General features: G+C 46.4%; 1 protein-coding gene across 2 annotated transcripts in view; it reads left to right on the forward strand.

The window, feature by feature from the left end:
- The window catches only part of SYNPR (synaptoporin), a 77,946-nt gene that overhangs the window by 32,082 nt on the left and 20,982 nt on the right, over positions 1-24,882 (forward strand). The window contains exon 1 of one of the 2 annotated variants that reach the window (XM_090148366.1): positions 16,052-16,154. The exons of the other annotated variant lie outside the window; for it this stretch is intronic. Within the exon in view, the coding sequence (XP_090004492.1) occupies positions 16,131-16,154 (24 nt within the window). The 5' untranslated portion in view covers positions 16,052-16,130. Of the gene's footprint in view, positions 1-16,051; positions 16,155-24,882 lie in introns of those variants that run through there. 2 annotated transcript variants of the gene reach the window in all.

Genomic DNA, 24,882 nt, shown 5'->3' on the forward strand with positions numbered 1-24,882 from the left:
ACCAGATTGGCCACGTGAGACATCTCCTGTGGGAACCACATCTTGCTGCCTGTGCTAATGTGGGATTATACTGTCAGCAGCTGGTATAGCAGTGGGCTATGGAAATGGTACGCTCAGTTTGTAATTGTGCCCTATAAATACATAGGTCGCTCCAAAAGTAATGCATCCTATTTATTTCCTTGGAAACTATAACTGATACAAAGAGCACAATAACACTATTTGATAGAGCAAGTTCTCAGCTACAAAACACAGTCACTACAATAAGCTGTGTATTTTTGCCAGCTATGAACAAGAGCCTGCATGCCACACTCGTAAAAATCTAAATGGCTATCCAGAATGTGGCTTGTCTTTCATGTCATTGTTGCCATTGCTGAAATGCACCACCCACCATCTCACTGTGCTCACATCCGCCAGTCAGTCTCCATAAGTGTTCAGCAAGGGTCAGTGAATCTCAGTGGATCTCACTTCTTCCTCATGGAGGCATTCAGTGAACCTCCTTTGCTTCACGTGCACTTCCATGTCAGATGCCATTTTGTCAGACTGCCCCTCTGTTGCCATCTGATGCACAGGAACAAAATGTAATGGAATGTTGATGGGAAGGTTCAACCTCTACTGCTATCCCACCAACATCTGCCTCAAATAAAAGAGGCGGCATTACTTTTGGATCAGCCTGTGTCATAGCCTGCTTCCCCCATCCACTCCCAGCACTTTATGGATGTGAAGGTGAGGGGAGAGTCTGACCTCTGTTTTACTTTGATTCAACTAATTTATCCACAAATGGATTTCTCATGCAGAGGGTGGTGACGCACTGGAACAGGTTGCCCGAGGAGGTTGTGGATGCCCCATCCCTGCAGGCATTCAAGGCATTCAGGCTGGATGTGTTGTCTGGTGGTTGGCGACCCGGCACATAGCAGGGGGGTTGAAACTGGGTGATCATTGTGGTCCTTTTCAACCCCGGCCATTCTATGATTCTGTGATTCTGTGATTCTGTGAAATGGTAGTGATGATCCCAAAAGCTGAGTGAATGGATTTGGTTTGACATGTCTTAGTAACCATGTCCACAACACCTCACTTCAACCTGCGTACATCTGAAGTCACTTACTGGCATATATTGCCAAACTTTGTCTGATAATCCTTTTACAGCAAACTCCAGTTAGAAGCAATGAAAGGAACATTAAAGAAAATTACTGTGGACCACATGACTGGGTGAAATAAGCATGGCACCAGTGATTTTTCATTTTCCTATTTCCCACTCATCCCTTCCTGAGGTATAGAGAAGCATTTGCAGTTTCAGCTAAGCCAAGCCATGGGTCCTGGTGTCATCTGCTGAAAGTGACCTGGTTGACACGTATCCAAGTGAGCCCTAGATTGCCTGCTGCAAACAGGAACATGTTGACTCCAAGCTGGGTGCTAAAATCGCAGCTCAGGTAAGGAGCAGCCATCCTCTTATGGCTGCAGTTATTAATTGTAACAGGAACTGGCAGGCTGGAAATGTAAAGATCTTTCTGCATTAAAACATCTTCAGGCAACAGTAGAACTTTGCAGAGCTCTATAAAACATATCAGCTCTAATGAAATCACTCGCTTTGATCCCAGTCTTCATTTTGGTGTCCTGCAAAATTAAGCAAAACGATGCAAATGCTGTAAAAGAGAATCAAATTGCTATATTACAAATAAAGAGGCTTTTTTCTTTCTTTCTTATGGAGCATGTTTTTAATAAAGCCGGTACGGACAAAATTAAAAATACAGCTGCATACAAAAAAAAAAGAAGATGAGTGTGTTCATTTGCAGCTTCAAGGTGATTCTCAGTTCTTAAATGTCGCATCAGATATTCTTCAGTCCTTTTCTCTTCCCCCCCCCCCCAAACCAAAAAGCTGTCTCTGCTAATTGTGCATTTATGATTTTCATGAGAATTTGTGCTTGTGCAAATCAGGTATTCTGCTGTATAGCCACCATATGTGCTGCTACAAACACATGCCAGCAGGTTGGGCATGAATGTGAGGGCTGAAGTCACAAATCACTGCATGCCGAGACCTGGGGGTGTCAGACCTTGTCTTGCTTCATTTCATTTCACGCAGGGGTGCTGGTATGTTGTGTTCTTGGTAGGGAAGCCCATCCGCTCATACTGTCTGTGAATTTATTGCTCATAATTTATGAGTTCTGATTTTCACAAGTTGTGTTTTGGGTTTTTTTTTGCCTGAGTGAGCTGTAATTCAGAGCCAGTTTCTGTGAGAAGAGGAAGGAATTTTAGACACGGTTGCAAGACTGCAGCAGACCTGGAGATAACATGTGAGCTAAATAAGCCCAGCACAGGGCTTGAATTCCACTGCACACAATAAGCACCATCACAGCCTGAGAATAACCACACAGCCAGGGAAGAAGCGTATTACTATTAGTATAATGCTGCTCCTTCCAACAGTAATTTGTTACCAATTGTTTGGGGAACTGGAGATATATCCATCTTAATGTTCTGCCCAGCTCTGTTGGAAGATGATAACAGCATGCCAAACTGTTCAACACACAGTAAGGGCTGCAAAGTTCAGCTGCAAATCTGAACCACCAAAGGCTGATGGCCTAACTCAGTGCAGATGGGCTCAGGCCAACCAGGCTGACAGGTTCAGAGTCCATCAGCAGTTGCATCTGCAGAGACTTCATTAGCAGTTGCTTATAAGGGAGGAAGGCAGAACAGGCAGTGTTGTTGGCCAGGTGGCTGATGTAGATCCAAGCTGTGTAGGTGATATGCTTGTGTAAGTCAGCCCTAAATCTGGTCCCTCCTGGTGGCTGCTTCTTCTTCTGTGGCTTGTGAGTAAATGGATGGGCAGGGTGGGATTGAAAGGATGCTTGAGGCAAGCCAAAGTGACCAGTAAGTGAGGGCATCAGGTGCTCTTAAAGGTAAATAAACTGTGGTGTGTGGCTTGATGCAATGTAGTATTTCCTAGGTTGGAAGTAATAGAAAAGCCAAGTAGTTGTGGGGATACAGCAGGCTGAGGGCTGCCTAATGGGGAGGAGAAGCTTTCCTTCCTGCTTTGTTTCTTGCTGGGTACACCTTGGGAAAGCATCCTGTTTTGGGATTATTATGTCTTGAGGAAGAGGTGACTGGGGAAACACAACCTAGAAGAGCACAGCAAAAATGAGCTGAGAACAGAAGCTTTGAGGAGAAAAAAGCTGTAGGTCTAAGGCTGCTTGGTCTCAAGGAGAGGAAAAATGGTGAGAAGAGATAATTGAGCCTGAGTCTATCAGGACTGCTGTAGAAAGGAAGGGAATGGGCAGCTTTCTACATCTGTGGAGGATGGGATGGGCAGAAGTGATATTGAGATATGTAACTTGAACATGAGGGTTGAGAAGCACTGGGAAAGATGTGCCCTGGGAAGCTGTGGAGTTGCTGTTGCTGGGAGTCAGAAGTCAGACAAACATCTGGCAGAAATGGGCCTTCTGACCCTGCCCCAGGCTGTCTGCCTCTGCTCGAGGCTCCTCTCAACCCTCACTGCTGTGGTGACATTAACAGCGAGTTCTGCATAAACAGAAGTCAATATATTGTCTTTCCTCTGCAAGGAAGGAGGGGCAGGTTGTGCCCTGGAGGAAGAGATGTGGTATAAAACAGCTGTGACAAGGGGCAAGATGTGACTGAGACCCGAAATCAATGAAACTACCATTTCCTTCCTTCTCTTTAAGTATTAATAATAGATTTATTTTTTTCTGGTCTACCAAGGTAGCCAGCATGATTCTACACTATGAAGCCCTTAATGCACTGTGCTCAAAGATGTATTCTGCAGGCATTTACTTTCCTTTCTCAGGAGAGATTTTCTTATGAAGTGCCATTGTAGGAAGTGGGGCCAGGTGCTCCAGTACAATGCTGTGCAGCTTTTCGTAAGCAAATTCCTCAGCTTCTGAAACGGTGAATTTCTGACATGAGGCTCCTTTGCTTCCCTTCCAGCAGCAGGCAGACCTGTAGGATGACTGACTGTGATGATAATAAAGAAAAGCACACTGTGTGCACTAGGGAAATAATGAGAGGAGGATTTATCAGTGGTTTGGTGTGGGGTTTGTTGGCCCTGCATGCTCATCTGCTGCTCTGTTGTTATACAGCAGCCAGATGTATCTGCAGGCAGTCAGCACCAGGAGAGCATCAGCCAAGTGCAATAAGTTGGAAAATGCATACCAGCCAAAAGCCTTTGCCATAAGGTAAGAGGGTTGGGGGATTGTGGTCCCCCTGGGCAGGATACTGAGCTGGTAGTGGTTGGCAGTGGAGTTGTTCTGCATGGGTTCTGTGTGGTTGGGGTGGTGTAACTGCTGCTGGTCTGGCTGTGGGGCTCCCATGGGCTGTGGCTGGCTGCTCAAAGTCAGAGCTCAATAAAGCCTGGAACACTGTGTCTGTTTAGAAGCATTTCTCATTTGTGGAGAGGCTTAGCAGGGGGCCTGGGCAGTGGAGTATCAGCGTGCTGTGTCGGCTCAAGCCTGATCAAAGCTTGCTGGTTAGAAAGGCCTCTTCCTCAAAGTAAGTGATGGGAAGAAAGCAGGTTTCCCTATCTGGCTGTTATGGAGGTTATTCAGAGCTGCCCTATGCACCCTTGATGGTGAGGAGCCTGGACTGGCAGTGCTGCTGTACCAGCAAAAGGCAGTCCTGCATGTGGATGCTCTCTAGAGGCACTCAGAACAAGGGAAGGCGTGTTAATGCCCATATCTGTGCTAAGTGAGAATATGTTGGGTGGTATTTGCACGTTATCAGGCTTGTGTATTGGACAGCACTGTGGAGAATTCGGATGCTGTGTACAAATTGTGCTCATTAGCTTGAATCAGAGATGCTGAGGGTAAACAACTCTGCCCTCTAGTGCCGCTTAGCAATACTGTGAGATCCCAACTAGCAGCGATCCTGGGAAGATGCTGACCCAGAGCATCCCTTCATGCATGCAGCCGCGTGTGCTGCGCTGGCGCTGGAAGCTGGGGTTGGGCGGGCAGCTCAGCATACGATGGTGCGCCCTCTACATGTCTCTGTTTCCACTTGAGCAGCCCAGTTGAGCCTGATATTTGCTTTTCCATCATGTTTATTATGCCTCTGAGGAGCCAAATGACGAACAGCCGTTTGAGGGGCTTTGCTCTTTTGGCTCCATAAATAATGAATTCATTGGGGTGAGAAAACACACACCCAGACACAAACACATGCAAAGCCCTGCAGAGGAAAGGGAATAAAAGCACGGAAGCTGGAGATACAAACGCAAAGTCCTGTGCCAGTAAAATGGGAACTGCTTTTTGGAGATAGAAGCTGTCAGAGAGCTAGGAGTTAATTGCCTCGAGGGGAGACAAGGAGCACTTAGAGATGCGAGTGAGTGCTAGCTGAGGTTTGAAGTGATAGCTTGCTACCTGCCTGGCTGTTGGGGAGGGCAATTAGTTTGAGCAGGATGTTTGTTTTATTGGCTGCAAATCCTGTCTTTAAGCATCAGCTGAAATAACTCAGCTGTGAGTCAGCTTGTGTGGTAGCTGCCTGCCCAACCTCACCAAGGTACAGGGATATGTTTGAGTCTGTTGGCCATCTTCAGCTCATTTAGGTGGCACCGTGTGGTTTCAAAGAGACTGTTTTCCTTCTGGAAGTTTTCTTTTCTTTAAAAAGAAAAAGAAGACAACACTCACACTGTGCTGACAGCACTTGTAGAAATAATGTGCTTTTGTGAATGGCAGGAATCCACAGTGAGGAGCACTAAAAGGCAGATCTGCAGGGCTTGGGTAGCACCAGTGCTCACCAACAAGTCGCTGGTCTGACTGCCAAGCTGTGCCTTGCACTGGGACACAGCGCATCCAGCTCTTCCCCGGGTGTTAAAATGGGCTTATTCTGCTTTACTGGCAATTAAAATGAAAGCATACTGCTTTGCAATTAGTCCTTCAAAGATGAATGCTTGCGGACAGCCAGTGGGAGCACACAGCAGTGGTTTCATTTATGAAGGGCTGAGATTTCAGTTCTCTGATCGGTCTTGGCTTGATTTGCCCTGATAAGAGCTGGGGCATTTTCATAACGTTTGAACATCAGCTTGCCTCAAATGTTTCCCAAATCCATCAAATCTTGGGTGCTGTCTTTTTATGGAGCTGGGAACTTGATTGTCCAGCTCTGCCCAAATCATTTTGGAGGAGCTTTACCTCTCAGCAGATAGTGCTGATTGTGTTGGGGCCGGAAAGAGAATCACAGAATCATTAAGGTTGAAAGAGACCACTAAGATCATCTAGTCCAATCATCAACCCATCATCACTATGTTCACTACTTCACTGTAGCGTAAATACCCCACATGTGGGATTGGCTGTTCTTATCAGTCAGCATAGCAGTATTGTCCTTACAATTGCTTGGTTTATTTTTTGTTTGTTTGTTTTTTTAATTGATTTCTGAAGCAAATAAACCCTGCACAATCATGTTGTTTGATCTTCTTCCTCCCTATACCTTTTGGAATGGTTAACTTGTCTTAACCAAACTTGACCCAGGTGGTTGGGGTGGGCAGGGACCTGATGGTGCCCCCACAGGGGGAGAGGCTGCTGCAGAGGTTTGTGCCAAAGGTGGCAAATGGAAGTGGGGGAGGAAAAATAAAAATAATAATAAAAAAAAGAATTAGTAATTCTCAAGCCTGGGAAAAGTTCAGCTAGAGCTTTCTCCTGATAACTGTCAGATTGCTTCTCATCCCCTTTTATCTATTCTGTGTAATGATAAAAGCTCAAATGTTAATGCAAATACGAGGTAATTTTGCAGAGCATCGTTCCTATAAGCGCTACATTCATTATAGGATGAAATAATATAATTAGAGGGATAATAGCAGAGAGAGAGAGAGAGAGGAAAATGGAGAGGTGTGAGCAAAAGAGAGCAAATATATTTTCAGAAAGTTTTGGAAAGAAATGGAGAGCTAATGAGGTGGAGCTCATCTAGATGGCAGCAGCAAGCACTGCTTTTCCTACCAGGACAAGTATCTGGAGACATGTGTCTGGAGAATAAAAGAGAATTAATAAATTGCCAGACTAATGGATGAGGGTAGAAAGAGCTACAAAGAAACACCAGTATTAGTCTGAAGCAATTAGGGGTGCAATAGATTTATATATACTCCAGTTTGATCAGAATGAGTGCTCAGTGCTGGGCAGCTCCACTGCCTTTTTTTTGTTTTCTGGGGGCAAATCCTGACCGAGGAAGCTAACAGCTCCATCGGCTGTATAATTAGTATGAGTAAGTCCCTGTATTTGCATGGGGTGTTGGTTGGAGGCTGCTGCTGCCCAGCAGACATGTCCACGAAGGTGGTCACGGGTGGGCTGCTGCTGGTGATGGGAAAGAATGAGGAGAGCATTAGGTTTAGGCTGAAATAAATGGGTTGTCCACCTGTAGCCGCTGTAGAGAGGAAGTTGAATGTTAATTAGATGCCACCAGTAATTACGGTGATTATGTATTTTTTTGAGTGGCTGTTGGGAATAGTTCAATTCACATCCAAAGGCGAGCGTGAATGACATTTCTAATCACTTTAAGGAGAAGGGAAGGTACTTTTTAAATGAAGAAAATTGCTGTAAAACAATTTAAGCTGCGGTAGATGCAAAGAACTGTAACTGCTTTGATGTCACTGTCAGGAAAAGTGGATGTTGGATGAAGCACGAGAAAATGCAGTAAAAGCATCCTGCTTCCCTGCCTCCTGACTTCAGAAACTCAGGCACTGGGCAGAAGGTCTTTTTCAACTCTGAATATGGACTGTAATGATTAAAAAAGGAAGGAACACTAGTAAAGGAAAGGAATGAGGGTTTGCCAGGTTTAACAATGTTCATAAACAGATGATGGCAAAAACGAGACCTACCCTGTTCTTCCACATGTCGGTGTATTTTCTTGACTGTGAGCTAAGCAGTCCTCTTGAAAATGCTCTGAAATTTTCCTCTCTGTCAGGTCTGTTTTCTTGTTATTCCAGAAAACCAAATTCTATAGGCTTGTCCATACACTGGGCTGTTCTAAAACTGTTGTGCTGTACATATTTCTATAGGCATAAAATAAGTGCATTAATGAGAACCTACTCAGGAATATCTGTTGTGCTCTGAACTCTATTTTTCTTTCAGCTGTAGATAAAACCTCTCACTTATACCCACTAGTTCAGAACTCATTAACATGCCACCCACTGAGTCTGATAACCTAACACCTTTGATCTCAGTCTCAGCTCAAAGTCACCCTTTGCAGTATTTGTCAAGGTTTTGAATAAACTTGCATACATTCCCACCAAGCATGTACTGGACCCTCAGAATTTTGTGGGATGCTGTACTGGAAATGACTGGTACAGACTGATTAGATGAGAGCTTACGTGCACTGGGTGAGACACCGTTGTCTTCAGTGCAAACCCACTGAGCCCTTCTAGGGGTCCCTCGTGTCTAAAAATAATGACAAATGCTTGAATTTTATACGTATGAACATCTAAGGACAGTGAGTTGATTTGCACAGAAACCTTCTGATGCTTGGACAAGGACAGTCTCCTACAACCCACAGGAATGTCCCACCTACAGGACACTTGCAGCTGCCTAATGTGAAACTTAAAAACAAACAAACAAACAAACAAAAACTGCACCATTCCCCTTCATTCACAGGAGAAATTCAGTACTTCACCACCCAGCCCTCCTGAAGCTGATACTTGGAAGGCCTCTGCTGGTGATGATTCTGGTAAGATATTGTTTCTTTGCATCTGCTGTATAACTTTGTCTTGAACATGACTGACTTAATTGAGCATTAGGACCATACAAGATAGATGTCCTTATGACTTTCAGTGGTAAGTGTGTCTTAATTAAGCAGATGTCCAGCATAATGGCACAGCCACTTGGTCCTGCATTCCCCTGTATGCTTGGGCGTTGCACCCAAATGACAAACCTACTGCCTTCTCCAGCTTCTTTCTCCATGTGGAGATCCTTCAGCGTCCCCTGCCCTTTCCCATGGGACCACCTACTCCTTTTGGTGTGACTAGAAGTGCCACCATCACAGGAGCTAAGAGATGACACCATCATGAGATGGGCGCATGGCCCTACTCCCAAGCATGCAGGCGTGTTCATTGCATGGTGGGGGCCATCAGAAGGTGCTGTATTTTAGTTCTGTGATGGATCCCTACTTTTGCAGATCAGAGGGAAATGGAGCAGTGAGGGACTGACTGTTGGAGCAGTGGGAGCGAGACCTTGCACAAACTTTATTGCATGCTCAGAGTAGAGTTCAAATTTGAAAGCTGCACTTGCAAAATTTGCTTGGCTTTGCTTTACCTTGTGTTTATGTGACCTGTGCTCTCCTCTTCCAGATTGCTCCTGAAGGACCTACTGCAGATTGACAGGAAGCTGCCAAAACACATTGTGCCACATCAGGAGGAGCAGAGGACAGCCTGAGACTCTCATTCCTTCTTACCTCTGGGGGTGAGGAGGTGACAAAACTAAAGGGACACACCACAAGTCTGGGGAAATACAGGAAGAATACAGGAAGCCTCTGGCTTCAGTGTTTGAGATGCTGACTCCCCCTGGATCTGGTGGCTTTGGTTGCCTTATACTCTCCTCCTCTCGTCTTGTACTTGCACGCTGTTAGTGAAAGACCTAATATGGGGCTCTCCGTGCTGGTTTGTGTGGGAGCACTGAGGCTGTGCAATGGCACAAACTTTGCATCCTCTTATCTCAAGCAGTGAAGTGAAGGTGTTGGTACTGCAGCTTGGTGGCTCTGTCAAAAGGGAGAGCAGTGAGACAGAGCCATTTCCTATGTGTCCCCTGCAGACACAGGGATACTAGGAGAGTTCTGTGCTGCAGAACTGTGTCCACCAGAGCCAAGCCAGGGGCTCCTCCAGCAGCAAGGTGGAGGAAAGAGCAATAACTGCAGAGCTTGTTCAGGAGAATGTGGAAACTCCAAGCAGAGGGGTTTAATGTTAATTTATATTCCCTGCAGTTCTCCCTGAGGTGAGAGCTGGGGCCCTGGGCTCCATGGGGAGGTGGCTGGGCACAGTCTGGTGCTGGCCCTATTCCTGTGTGTGCAGCTGCTCTGGGAAATGTGTCCTTTCCTTTCAGTTCTCACCAGCTCTCAGCAGTTTCTGTGCGTGCCCACCAGAGAGCAACCCTGGCACAGGGCTGGTGTCTCCAGAGACAGAGATAGGAATAGTTGGGTTGGGGGCGAGGCCAAACCCAGCTTCCTTCACCCTTTCCAGCCACCTTGCCCAAATTGGAGCTGGAGGGAGGGTGTGACCCTGCTGTGTGCCCCATGTCCTGGGCAAGAGGAGCATCCTACTGGGCACGAGGTCGTGACATCAAGAGAGAGGAGTCTGGCTGTCCAAAAGCTGTTGAAGGGAAGGACCATGCTGGGACAGCAGGGAGTGTCTCTCCCATGCATAAAGAGCAAGTTCAGACGGTCAAAACCTCCAAAATTCAGATGGGTAACAGCTCAGTGCTTTATGGCAGTCTCACAAGTAACTGTGCAGATGAACTTAGTTTTTTATATTTTTGTTATTTTTTGACAGCTGTCTCAATGAATGTCTTTGGTACTTGAATATGGAGTTTGGTGTTGTGGTGTGTTCTGGTATATGAGGTGCAATCTAGTACTTGCTGTTCAGAGAAGGAAGCAAGCTGTACTTGTCGTGCAGGCTTTATAAGCAACAGTGCTCAGTGCTGGCCTGAGGTCCTGGGTGGGCTGAAAGGTTTAGAGATGGGGGCTCAGCCACGCTGCATGAACTATCTCACTGCAGCTCCCCGTCAGTGGCGGGGAGATGGGCAGGGTTTGTTCTCCCCATGGATGTGCAGAGCAGTGGTAGTCACCTCGCTCTCTGCTCCGTGCTGGATCTGTGTTCCCATGGGCAGCAGCAGGTGGGATGGCTGTGACCCCGGTGAACTGCAGCCCCAGGGCTCATGCAAAAGGCTTTGAGGGAAGAAACAACACTGCTATTTTTATCCTTGCACCAGCCCGGGGATTTGGATTGGCAGGGTTAGTTATGAAGCCAATATTATGAGTTTAACTATGAGTGAAATAACACAACTTCTGTGGGAAGCAGAGTAAAAGAGGCAATTATGCAGTAGCTTAATAACAGCACTCTGGCTGGGTAGCTGAAAATACACAGTTGATAGTAATTAGATTTTTTTTTTTCTTCCTGTTAAATAGCTACAAAAATTACAATATATATTCATCTGATTCACTCTTACGCGCTGTTTTCATCATCAGGTCCATGCCCATTTGGCCTTCAGACTATTTTTGTTTTGTAATTTTCTACTGTCTGGCATTTTAGAGGCACGGAACTTAATGTTCTTAATGTTGGACATGCAAAGCAAGATGACAAAGGCGGGGGGGAGCAGGCAGGAACCTCATCAGAAATGCAGGGCATGTCTGGATGGACAGCAAGGACTTTCCAAGTGGGCTCCCCCCAACTCACTGTCCTCTTTCCAAGCACTCACCTCTTCTTTTTCATGTATAGACAGCAATAAGTTTTCCCTTATGCCACACAACCTCGCATTACCTTAGCAACTGTGTGCTTTCCAGCTTGCAGGGTAGAACTTGATGAGCCAGCAAGTGTGTGGCACTTGGGCTGCTTCTGATCATAGCTTGAAAGCCCTGCGCAGCATGAAGGAAAGAGATCTCAGGTTTGCTCTTGTTGCTGAAGGCTTACAATGGGATATTTGCTTGGAGGCTGAAAGTATTCTTCCTCTTGCTCTCTGTTTTATTATGTAAAAGAGCCAAGCGTGATTAACAATACCATGGTCTTTTTGTTGTGATGTTACACAGGACTGTGAGGTTGTGTTTTGTGGCTCTGATGCCCAGTGGTGTCTCTGACACCTGCAATAAATATTCTCTACAGCAGCATTCCTGACCTCCCAGCAGAGCATCTCTCATTGCCTTTCTTCCGCTGTGGCAGGAGCAGCACAGTTCAGCTTCACACCTGTGTTTCAGCTTTAAAGCACACTGGAGATCTCCGGAGCCATTAGCAGGGTAGAGGCCACCTCCAGGTATGATGCTGCCCCATTTGCTTCTTGTTTTCAACAGAAATACACTGTGCTCTTGGCAAGTGCAGATGCTCCAGATGGTGCTGGGAAAAGTGCAAATGAGAGATTTGATTCCAGCCCTTCTTCTCTTTAATGAATCCCATCCAGTTCTCTAGTACAATGGGTTTTGTTGGTTGGGTCTGTTTTTCTTTTTTTTGTTCATTTTTTAAAGGGCCTCTTAAAATGCATCCCACTTCTTTCTGCTACCCCTGACTTTGCATCACGAGCTTATGATTTTCTGCTCATCCCTCCCTCACTAGGAAGCATGCTGTGGGGTTTTGCCATCTCGTGCCTCTGCTCTCTCATAGTCTGCAGAAGTTGGATGTGATCCATCCATGGGATGTCTAGCTGCCTGGTGCTGGGGTCAGTTGTCAGTTTAGGGACCTCATGGTAGACCAGGTGACTCATGGGGTGTGCCATGTCCTCTTGCAAAGCAGTGGTAGAAGAGCATGGAGGATGGAAGGAGGGCCTTGTGGACACTGCCTGGACCAGAATTTAGTTTGTGAGGCTGGGGGAGCGGAGCTGCCATCTCCCTCTTTATCTCATCTGGAGTGGTGCATGTGCTCCTATTGTAGGCTGGCTGTGCTGCTGTTTGCACGGTGCCCCAACCACCACCCTGCATTAGCTTACCCAGTGTATTCCCGTCTTACAAAATTAGATCAATTTTGCAAATTGCTGCTGCACCAGTAATTGAATTGAAGGGTGGTTTTTTTGCTGGTTGCTGTTCTCTCTTTTTTTTTTTTTTTGCACTGGAGTAAATCAGGAAGAAGTCAACAGAATCAAGCCCTGAGCGCTTTCAGCAACATGCTCATTTAAATTGGATGCAAGAGGGTGTCTGTGTTTACATTTGGCCTGCCAAGAATCTCTGTTTCAGAAACTGGCTTACATAATATGTCAAAATTGGTTTACTCATTAGCATTGCAAACGGTGTGAAACAAGCCCCAGATTGATAAACTCTCAGCAATATTTGCATCCCGAGCCGAGCAGCACAGGGGGAGGGGAGGTTCATTAGGAAGCGTTCCATTTCCACCAGGAAAGCAAACGGTTTCCAGTTATAACTCAGACTTCGTTAATTTTCTGTCTTCCCAAATTTAAATAAAGATTGAGAGAGAAATGTGAAAATCTCCGTTGGCAAGCAGACAGCCCGTGTGTGTGTGCTGCTGGGTGGGCAGGCTCTGCACAGTAGTGTTCCAGGTGGCTGCAGCCCCTCTGCCAGGCTCCAGCCTCCTTGCACAGTCCCTTACAGCGTGGCTGGGGTGGAGGTTCTGGCATTGCTCATCAGCTCCTCTAAATGGTGCACGGGCACTAATGGAGCTGCCTGCTCCTGCACAACACAGCCTCAGAGCTGGGGAGTGTGGAGCTGTGTGCTGCAGGCCTTCCAGCTTGTGGTGGGATGGGAAAACCATCTATCTCCACCATGCTCCTTAGGGTTTAGGAGACATCTGTAAAACTGGAAGCACATGTGAGCATGGACAGGGCTGCTGAGGTGGGATGAGCAATAGAAAGAGTAAAGCAGCTCAGCATTAAGGGGTGCTGAGTGTAACTTGCATCACTGCATCCTTTCTGGCTGCCCCTGAGTCTCTTGAGCCCTTGGGTGATGTGGCAAAGCTGGCAGGAATCTGCTGGATGTGTGCAGCTTTCAGTGGTATCTAAAGGATTTGGGGGCTTAACTTCCATGAAGCTCTTAAGTCTGCTGTGAAACTCCCAGCTTAATCAGAAGCAGAAAGCTCTGATGTAGCACAAAGTGTCCGAGCAGTGCTGGTATTGGTGGAGTCAGTTTTTATGCTATAAGTGGTAATGCACCATCCCATATTTCAGAACAAGTTTTGCAAAGGGATCTGCTACAGCCAAAGGAAGCACCTGCTGCAGGTCCTGCTGCATCCTGATGGGATAGGTTTGGCATCATCAGTCAACACCAACACATCCGTAATCAGCAGTGTTCATGGCATCTGTGGCATGTCACTGTTGCAGGAAGAAAAATAAGTTTGGAGCTCTCTGTGGTCCCAGAGTCTGCAGTGCAGTGTTGATTGAAAGCACTATGTTACAAGATGGGTCTTGTATCATCTGCTGCAGCTCGTTGTGCTCCTGCTGGACCTGTGTCCTGCACCTTGCATCTCAGGTGGGCACGTCGTTTGGAGAATGGAGGGTTGGCAGCTGGCAGAGGAACCTCTGCACAACCATTGTAACGATGCTTTTCAACGCTTCCAAAAACTTCAGTGAGGTTTTTAAGCAGTAGCAGCCAAGTAGCTGTTGATAATGCAGATGTGGGGTGGGAAGGGGTGATAAAATGATCTCACTGAAAAATGAGGCTGAGAGGTGCTGGCATGTTGCTTACTGTCACACCTCATCGTGAGAGGCTGTTCCGCGTGAGATGCAGCCACGGACCTGAACACAGTGCAAAAAATCTGAGAGCAATGGGAGCCAACTGCTGCCCGGTTCTGCAGAGCAAAGGCACCGAGTTGCTTGTTTCGTTTCCAGGGCTGGCACTTGGATAGGCAGCAGCAGGCAGATGCTTTCACCTACGCTCAAACGCACCAAGCAGAGAGCAGCGCTTCCATATCTCTCCTTGGAGAAGTCAGCACTGTGACATCTCATTGCAGTGCTGGCAGAGGGCTGTATCTGCTGGGAAGGGCCACATCACCAAGAGTGACTTGTGGCAGTGCAACTCCCACCCGTGGGAAAGAGATGCAGAGGTTTGGTGCTTGTTGGGCTGAGTGTGAGCACCTTCTGTGCCCAGAGCCAGGAGCACTGGCCCCAAATGGACAAACTGAGCTGAATTTTGATAATTTGGACTTCACCTTGATGTTTTTCCTATGTTTTTAGTTCTCCTCACACAATCATAATTCCAAATCGCTAAGAGAAAGTAGCTGTGCTCACATCTCGCCCTGCAGAGAACTATTGTCACCCAGCAGGTGTTTCTGTACGCCAGCATGTAACTTCTGTCTGCAAATAAAAGAGAAAGTTGGCATTGCGTTTCATCTATTAAGTCATGTCTATTTGCATATATATTTGTTGCAGAGCATGGAAAAAAGGGCAGAACAGTGCTAAGCCCAGTAAAATAATAAAATAAAACAGCATAGAGTGTGAATCATGGTCTCAGTTACACAAAACACCACTGGGGTGATGGGAGCTCTTGTGAAAAGGCAGAGCTTTGTGTCTGAAGACAGAGGGGGGCCCACAGCCCTCCTTGGCAGCAGTGTGGCTCTGTGCTGGGGGCAGCAGTTCTACATAGCCTGGGGTGCAGTGCTGCTGCTGAGAGCTGCTGGCTGGCAGATGTGGGAAGCAATGAGCTGTGCTGCTGCTGTGGTCTCCTAGCAAACAGGCATGGGGAAGATTTCTTTGGGATAAATGGACAGCGTGAAACTTTTCCCTAATAGGTGTGAGGGGGTTTTCCATAGGTTATCTCTGATATGCAAAAAGTGAAAAAAGCTCATGTTCAAGGCAAACCGTCTGGAGGTCCACTCCTGTGAGAATGCAGGAGATGTTCAGTGCACACGACTGTAAATAAGAGCTGAAAGATCATCTCCTCTGTTCCTGATGGGCTCTGTGCTGGGCAGCTCTCTGAGGTGGGTAGGTCTACCCTGTACAACAAGGCGCCCCAAAAGCTCCAAGCCAGCCCAGCAACAAAGAGGCACTGCTCTGATGGCACTCTGCAGGTGTCAGATGCGGAGGCTCTTTCAGCTCAGCACAACTTTAGCCCCGAACCGTGGAGTGTTTCTTTCCTACAGAGCGTGCATTCAGAACAAAGCGATGCTGTGTCGGTGGCTGGGAGGACAGGGCTGCACCTTGCAGCACATCGTTGTGCTACCTGCACCACAGCAATGCAATCAGCCCCCCACCACGGGGAAAGCGTTCCATCTCTTTACTTAGGCTGTGTGTAGTCGCTGCCTGATAATATGACCATTTTGCCATCCCTCTGCAAATAAGGCTGAGGCTGCTGCCTGATTGGTATATCATCTCACTTTCTCTCAGCATTGATTTTCTTGCTCTCCTTATTTGCTTCATAAAAAGAGAGACGAGGAGCTGGTGCTTGTTCCCTCCCTCCCTCCCTCTCTCTCTCCCTCTCCACTGCGAGAAGCTTTTGGGAGCCTTTATTTTTAGTATGAGACAAACCTTGCTTTATTTCAGGAGACGCAAGTTGGATTATAAACCCTTTTGTAAATGTGTATGGTGATATTTGCTCCGGTAAGTTCTTCTATGATTATCTATTTATTTGTGTAGCCGTGCTGTTCTGGGGGAGAAGTGGGGTTTTAAAGGAATGGCAAAGCCCACCAAATTGTTTTACAGGTTGGGTTTCTTTGTGCTCCCATGCTGAGCCCAACTGTTCTGTGGTTTTTAGGTACATGGAAAATATTTTTGGTCTGTGTTTTGCATTGCAGAGGGGGGTGCCTGCTTTGAAAACTTGTTTTGCGCTTCATTTTATGGCAGAAATATGGAAAGTGGGGATTAAAGGGAAAAGGGATTCCAATTTGTCGTGTTTCTTCCAGCATTTTTTTTAATCAAAGCTCCTCAAAAATAACACAGAAATGTTTGCTACAAAAAACCACTGAGAGCTATTTAATATTGATCATCCTGAAGTATGAACATCAGACTGCCTATTTCCTTAGGAAGATTAAAGTACGGCAGGTGGGCAGCAACACGCTCCTCATTCAAAATGCACTGCTGAAATAAAGAAAATCTTTAAAGTAATTAAGGACGTGGAGTTCTTTTCGGAGTGTTACACCATTAATACAGGTCAATGTACTGTTGCTCTGACTCTGCTTTACACGGCTCTGCAGCTTCGTTCCTCTGCGCTCTCAGCTAACTTGGAGACCTCTTTGTTACCTGTAAATAGCAGCAAGGTGCAGTGATTTATCTCTCCCCATAGCAGCTCCTGGTGTGCTTCCCAGGCAGCGCGAGGCAGCGCTTGGAACAATGTGGCTGAGGAAAGCAAGATGTGGATCTGCAGCATGTCCAGGCTGCCTGATAAATATTTGAATTTGATGCATTATATTCATTAATTTATTGGCACTTTGATTCTTTTGTGGTTGAGTCTGATCCATGGGAGTCAATCACGCTGGTGCTTCAGAAGTCTTTCAGAACTCCAGCTGTAGCTGCTTTGAGAACATGAAAATTCACGTATCAAACCCAGAATAATCCACCTACTCTCATGATGCCGGGCCATGCTAATAGATGAGCGTGCTCCAGTAGGGCTGCAACTGGCTTTATTAAACCCATCAGAGAAGGTGAGGATGTTGTGCTGGCAGAGCAGGCTTAACTCATCCGGAGAGAAATTTCAGATTGGCAATAACTGCTTAGTCATTTTAAGCTGCTTTTGGACCAGCTTAATTGTTCCAATGTTGTTTCAATGTGGAGGAGCTGAACTTGGCTTCTCAGCTGTGTGCGGAGCAGCTCAAGACCATGCTGGGCTCCTGAGGACTGCATGGTGGTTGGGTGTGGCTGTGCTGGGCGTTGCATTGGAAGCCCACACCTCAGTTTCTGCTGCCTGAGACTGGATTCATACGTGCCCAGTTCTGTGTCTTTTCAATTTTCACATCGTTGCTATCTCATAAGCACCACGTATATTTATCCCATCTATATGCACTCCTGTGAATGTACGTGCGTAACAGTGATTGCCTTTTCCCAATCATTTGATTCCTAGGTGTGGAGGGTGTGAGTGTCTGAGCAGCAGGCTTTCTAAGCATTATCCTGCTTGCCGGATTGCTTTAAACATTTCCAGCTTTGCTGAGCCTTGGTGCACGGCTCAGCGTGGTAACCTTCAGGTGAGCAGGGTGATGGGTAAGGAGCACATTTGGTGACCCTGGAGGGGCAGCAGTTGGCTGGAATGAAGTGAGGACGTGGCTTCTGCTTCCAGCCCTGCAAAACGAAGGGGCTGGGGTTTCTGTACCGTGTAACTTCTTATAGCAGGGGTGCCAGACTTCCCTGAAAGGTGGGCATGCTGTGGTTTATTAAGAAGACAATTCAGCTTGTCTGTATAGATTGGAAGCTGGAAAAGTGTCCAAGCTGGTGGGACTCCTGGTGTCACCCTGCCCCTGGAAGGCAGCTCACTGGAGGCCAAGGGACTGTAAGGCACTGCATGAGCCATGTGGCTGAGTCCATCACTGCAAAGCTTTCGTTGGCAGAGGAGCTTGTGGTGAAGCAGAAATGATCCCTTTGGCTCCAAATGCTGTCCCTACAGGATAAGGCCAAGACAAACTTGGGGGGAACAGGAAAGCTTGCCTCACTCCCTATGTTGTGCATGCAAAAGTCTTCCATGCTCGTGGTTTTCCACCAGTCACCTTCTGCCCATGCTAATGCTGCAATGGTATCTCCTCTTTCTAGCAGGTGCATTAGGATCTGGAAGATGTTGGAAATTTACTTTAGGGCTGTGTGGATCCTGGGGAGCTGCTTCTCTGCCTCATTGGCTGTGGCATCTAGCAGCTCCAGCAGTTCCTAGAGAAATTCCTCAAGCTCTTAGAAGATTGATTTCTTAAATACCTCCTTCTGAATGCCAGATACATTTTTTTAGCCAAGTCTTTGGAAGACTTAATGAATGCTTTCCTCGCCTCTGTTAATCCTTTCAGACCAACAGGTGCCCCATGGGGAAAAAGGTATTTGTGTTGGTATTGGATAGCAGCTGCCTGTCACTGCTGCTGGTGGCAGGTGGTGTTTTATTCTTCGTGTCATTCTTGATTAGGAGTTCCTGTACAATTATATGGCCATTTTTTTTTTCAGGGAACATTTCCCTTTATGGAGGGTGGCAGATGGCAACTTGACCCAGAGTTTGGTTTTCTTGGTTTTGCCTTTGGGTTCCCTATCCTTCAGCAAGCTGAGCACAAATCCTTCCTAACAGCAGTGTGGGCTGCAAGCTCAGGGCCTGCTCATTGGCATGGGCTGTGACAACAAGTGCCACGTGCCTGTCTCCATGTGGGCAACTGTGGGCACTGGGCACTGTCTCTGGTGCCAGCCCCAGGGAAGTGGAAGGGAGAACCAGTGCTGGGCTGCATAGTAGGCTGGGCATTGATGGCAGAACAGTGCAGCACTTGCTCAGTTGGTGTTCAATTAGGTGTCCAGTACAGGTGAGGGTCTGGTTCTGCTTGTCTCTGGTTTGCAAAGATAATTATGACCCTGGGCCCAAGGGGATGCTCAGAGTCTTTGAACTTGCAATGAATCTCTTTGTTTTGTATTTGGGGCCAGAACACTGAATACCATCGAAGTCTTCAGCCTTCCTCTCCTGTCATGTCCAACCTATTATTTTGTAAGGGGGAAAAAAAAAAAAAAGGTAAGGATAGAAAGGAAAACAAGATGTGCTGAGCCCTTCTGTGCAGACAAGGGAGGAGACAGGTGGTCAGCATGAAGTGTGGGATCTGCTGCACTGCTCCTGTCCTTTCCCAGGCACAGTGCTGGAGCTGTCTGTCTGTCTGTGCCACACACAGGCTGTCTGTCTGGGTGGAAGGGGTCCTGCCACCTGGATGGCTATGCAGTGCTCATCTGTCACCAAACTTCCCCGGCACCCTGGCAAAGCAAATATGCTGCAGCAGGCTTGAAAGCTGTAAACATATGGGCACTAACAACAGATTAACTGAGTGATTTAGTCTAAGGGGCTTGGTAGATTACCATAAAATGTATCTTAATTAGAATAGCAATCAAACTTGCACAGAGTCAATGAGGACAAAATGTCCCTGTCGGCAACAGCACTACATCCCCCAGACCAAGGGATGGAGGTGTCAATGGATGAGACTCGTGCCCACAGTGGGACGTTTGGGGTTTTGCTGCTGTTTGCCCACTCTGGTTATGGGTGTAGGATGCCTTCATGCTGAATTATTTGTTCTTGGACCATGAGGTCATCCATCAAACTGCTCAGAATGAGGCTGATGATGAACATGCTGCTGCTGATGCCTTCAGCAGCATCAACAAACCAGAAACTGCTGAAGGTGAAAGAGTAGAGCATTTGCACATTTTCCTTGAAAATGTGTGCAATTACCTAAAGACATATTTGAGTGTTTGCCATGTATAGCACAGCTGGTCCCAGATAAAGGACTGGGGCTTCTAAGTGCTACCATAACACAAATAATTAATAAGTCTATTTCCCTCACTGTGTTCTCTTGTTTTTAGTGAACATGACCATAATTAGCTTTTACCTGATTCTGAATTTATAGCATGTTCAAAAGCTATCTTTTCATTCTGCATGTGTTTTGTTTGCTTCCTTATTTTATTGGCCCCAGTTTTACTCCACAGGCCTGAATCTGCAGATGTAAAAGCTGGATAATCATCTCCAGCAGCACAGGTATAAAGACTGCAAAAGTCTAAAACATATTGATGCATTATTGGTTTGGAACAAGTGCCTGCTTTTCTCCTGGCTCTGGAAGGATATGAAGTACACTGGGAAGTGGCACAGAAGATGCACAGCAGCTGCTGGCAGTTGAGAGAAAGGAAAGGATGCCTGATTATTTTAGAATTGGCAGTATTTTAAAACATGGGGGAAGTGGGGAGCATTCAGGCCAGGGGTTGCCAAGTTTCTTTTGTTACCTCTTTTTGTGCTTAGAAACAGATTTCAGGGACGATCAGTGAAAGGGCATGAGAAGAAAAAGGGAGAAGGTGTGGAGGAACATGGGATGGGGAGGATGGAGAGGAAACTGGGATAACTTGAACCAAGTAGATGGAGTGTATCAAGAGCCAGTGAGATAAGAAAGCATTGTTGGTTTTTGGCTTTTCAATTTAAGGATGCTTTTATTACTGTTTCCTAAAGATGTTCATGTTAAGGTGTTACTCTTTATGATTTAGCCTTAGGAACGAGAGCAATGCCACCTCTAGGGACAGAGTAAGAAGAGCAAAGGAAAAGAAGAGGAAAGGGAGGTTTTAATTTTGAAAACGTTTCTTGCTCAAAATGTTCCCCATGAATTCCCACAGCTCAACAAGGCAAGCATTCATTTGTAGCCCCATCGTTTTAGTTATTAGAAAAGAAATTATTTTCACCATGTGTGCTGCTAGCTAGCCAGGAGCAAATTCTTTCAGCCCTTTGCACAGAGCTGGGTGCTGAGGTCAGACCCAGCACCAGTGGAATTTTCCATCCAAAACTGCTTTGAGAGAAAAGGATGGGTCCTGTGTGGGATGCTGGGCGCAGCCCAGGCCCTCCTCCATCACAGGAGTGCCAGGTAAAGTGGGGTCTGCAGCAAGAGGGGCACATCTGCCATGCTCAGGACAACCACCATGGTTAGGACAGCCACCATGGGTCTTGCTGGCCAGGACTGGCTGTACATATGTTTTCTGGAAAAAAGGAGAGCCTGGATACCCAGGTTGCTGCTCGTAAAGATGTTGAGATACTGGAAAATGGGAAAGCACAGCCAGCCGTCCTATCAAAGAGCACTGCTGGGGGTGTGGGAAGGAAGCAAGGCCTCATTGCTTAGCAATTTGAAAGCACTCTCAAATCCTCACGGGGCAAAGCTGTTGCGCTGGTTTATTCATCCCAAGGGCTCTCTGGATGCCTTCCCAACCTAAATAATTTTCACCCATTTCCTTAATTCAGCTTGAGAAATGAGAACGGAGTGCCAGCATGCTTGCTCAGGGAGCAGATGACACTGGGTAGTGGCACAGCAGCACCGGAGCTGAGAGGAAGCTGCTAATGGCCTCTGATGAGCACCAACGTGATAATAATGAGGTTGGTGCCCTTTCACTCACCCAGAGAATCTTAGCAAAAGTATAATCCCCGCTAGTCAATGGGCGATCATTAAGTCATAAATAATAGAGTGTGATTGAAGGACAGCACCTTTCCTGTAATAAATCATGCAGAGATGCTCCTGGCCTGGGGGGTGGGGAGGGTCTCACTGCAGCTTCATGCTGTGCTGTGCTGCATCTCCCAGCTGTTAGCGTGGTCTGTGATTTACTGTACTCCAAAATCTCATTGCTGCATTCACCTGCACTCACAGCAGGAGAATGCTCCACCATCACGGAGATCTGCCAGCACTGAGGAAGATGGAAGGAATGATGATGCACGTTGGATAACATTTTTGTGGGCATGGTGGGGATGAGTTAATGATTGGACTAGATGATCTTGGTGGTCTCATCCAACCTTAATGATTCTATGGTTCTATGACAGAGGGAGGTGCTTTGTCCCAGCACCAGCCTAGTGCAAGGCAGGCAGTGTGTGTAGCATGTACAACATGTTGTAGGTTTTTTTTACAAGCTGCATTTGTATTCTGCTGGCCTCCATTGCTGCTGGACATATGGGGCAGTTGTGGTTCTTGCTGAGGCCCTAGGGCTGTAGCAGCCATCGTGGGGTTTAGTAACATTAAGTTCTGGGGCACTTTCCTTTTTCAGAGTGTTTCACATATGGATGCTGCTCAGCCTTAAGGTAAATCCCTGTGTTTATTAGAGGGAGTAAATCCTACTTAGCACTGGTTTGGATCACACTCTGTACACGGCTATGTTACGTGGTTGGGCCATTTTAAACCCAGATATTTCTAAACCCACTCAGCAAATAAGGAAACAAGCAACTGTCCAACTGCTTTAATTTTGTAATTAAATCTGTGTACTCATAGCACAGTAAATCTGATATGATCAGTCTCTCAAGCCTGCACAAAACCTGTGTTTTCATCAGGGAGCAGGAGCAGAACTGGATTTACACGTGAACCTGCTCAGCGCAGGGCTGGGTGAGCATCCCTACCAAGGGCATGGCAGCTCCTCTGTGCCAGCAGGCTGGAAAAGTCTTCAGGCCCAAAAAGGAGTTCATCTCTCTGCTGAAGTGGCATGTGTCACAACATGAGTTATTCAGGGATCGTATGCAGAAATGAAACAAATCTGTGTCACTTGTGCTCTCGTCTCCTTAAAGAAGAGGGTAAGAATGTGGAGATACGAAGGCTGCAGGTCCTTGTAAATGTCTTCAATTATCTCAGATCTTTGGCCAGTGCTTGGAGGGGCTGAAGCAGCTTAACATCTCTCCTCACTTGTGTGAGTGGCTTTGTTCACTGACGACTTTTCGTTTCACTGAATCCAAGAGATGTTGACATACATCTTTATTTTCTGCCTGTTAACTCTTCCGTGCAAGCTGCCAACCTTAGCATTAGCTTTCAACTTTATGGCTGACCCATTAAACATTGGATGAAACATCTCATCAGCTTGCATTACATTTTGAACTTAATAAATAGGAAAGGCATTACACAGATTCTGTCTGGCCATCTGGAGGAACAATGTTCCTTAGCTCAGCGAATGACTGTCTAATCCTCCCATATACAGTTTGGTTTTATTCCATTAAAATATAATGAGAAAAGACTACCATACCATTATGTGGTAGGACTAAATGGGATTTTTAGAGTAATCAATGAAAATGAGTAAAAAAGATAAAGATTTTCTTCAAAGAAAAATAGAGAAAATTGTCTCCTTGGGATTAAAGTATTGTAAAACCAAATTATTATAGCACAATCTTTACTCACTAAAAATACCCGTTTCATTTCCATAAATCTTTCCATTAAGAATCAAATGAAGTTTTTTTTTCCGTTTTAAAAATGTGAAGTATTAAATGAAATGCTCTGCTTTCAGCTGAGGATGCCACAGGGCTGCTGCCCGATGGTGTGGAGGATTTTCTCTCCCATCTCCAATAGTGACCCCAAAAACTTGGGTGTCTCCAAGGACAGGGAATCCACCACTTCTCTGGGCAACCTGTGCCACTGCTTCACTGCCCTCATTGTAAAAAAAACTTTTTCTTTACATCCAATCTAAATCTCCCCTCTTAGTCTGGAATCATTTCCTCTTGTCCTATCACAACAGACCCTGCTACAGACTGTTCTCCTTTTTCTTATAGCCCCCCTTTAGAAGGTTTGCTTCTTGCAATGCTGCTGTTTATTTCTAAGGAGGCACACTAAATCCTGGCAATTAGTGGACAATTGCTCTAGGCTTTCTTTTTCAGCAGAAGGAGAATATATTTCAGCTTGCTCCCCGGACAGTTGTTGGAGGAAAATGAGTCCTGCTAGTCATCGCCTCCCCCCAGCGCTGCTGCCCACCCAATTCATCAACCAGTCAAGCTGATATAATTAGGAATCCCAAAGTCAATAATCTGATAATCTCCAGTGAACAAGGCTTGTATGTAGGAGAAGTGATTCCAGGAAGTCTGCAGCTCAGATCCTCGGAGGAAAGATGCCAGATTTTAAAAAGGAAACAGGCAGAAAGCCGGAGGGGAGAGTGCTCCCTAATTTTCACTGGTGACATATTTTGGGCTATCGGCTCTACACTAAATGTTTTCCTGTAGAGTCATTTAGTGCCTTTGAATCTTCTCTTTACAGCCTTAATAATGACGTTTGGCTGCTGGTTGCATTCCATAAATAAATGATTGGAGCATTGCAAGGCTGTGCAGGGGACGATGCTGGCTGCAGGGCAGGGGATGCTTCTCACGTGTAACCCTGGCCTTAGTGAGCAAGGAGAAGGTGTAAAGCCACGCAGCGTTTGGCACATGCTTTGCAGCCTCTTTGTGATGGAGATCCAGAGAAGGAGAAGACTTATCCAAAAGCCATGCCAGGAAGCTTTGGCTTTGTGAAACACTTTCAATGTGTAAAGTGACTAATGGAGGAGTAGGCGGCTAAGTATTGCACCTTGCTTTTCCAAAGCATCAAATGTTCCCTTTGGCTTTTCATTGCTAAGGCAGGATTGGGCCTAGGATCTCTCCTGGAAGGTGTCCTGGGAAAAGCAAGTAGCTTATGTAAAAGTTTCATCAATTTTAAGTGACAGTGTTATCTTACTAACAGGACGTTTTAACTGCAGTGCTTCTATGTAAGCCTTTTAGCTTGCCATGTCAGGAGCCGTTCTGCCTTCCTCTGGCTCCCATGGCCAACCTGTTGCTCAGCAGACATTGAGGGGAATGCTCTGAAGGCCAAGTATGGAGAAATGGTAGGAAATTGTCCCATTTGTCACTCCTGTGGCAGGAGGAGTGATGTATGGGGCTGCT

Source organism: Phasianus colchicus, chromosome 11, assembly GCF_987193195.1.
Source record: "Phasianus colchicus chromosome 11, bPhaCol1.hap1.1, whole genome shotgun sequence".
Classification (NCBI taxonomy): Eukaryota; Metazoa; Chordata; class Aves; order Galliformes; family Phasianidae; genus Phasianus; species Phasianus colchicus.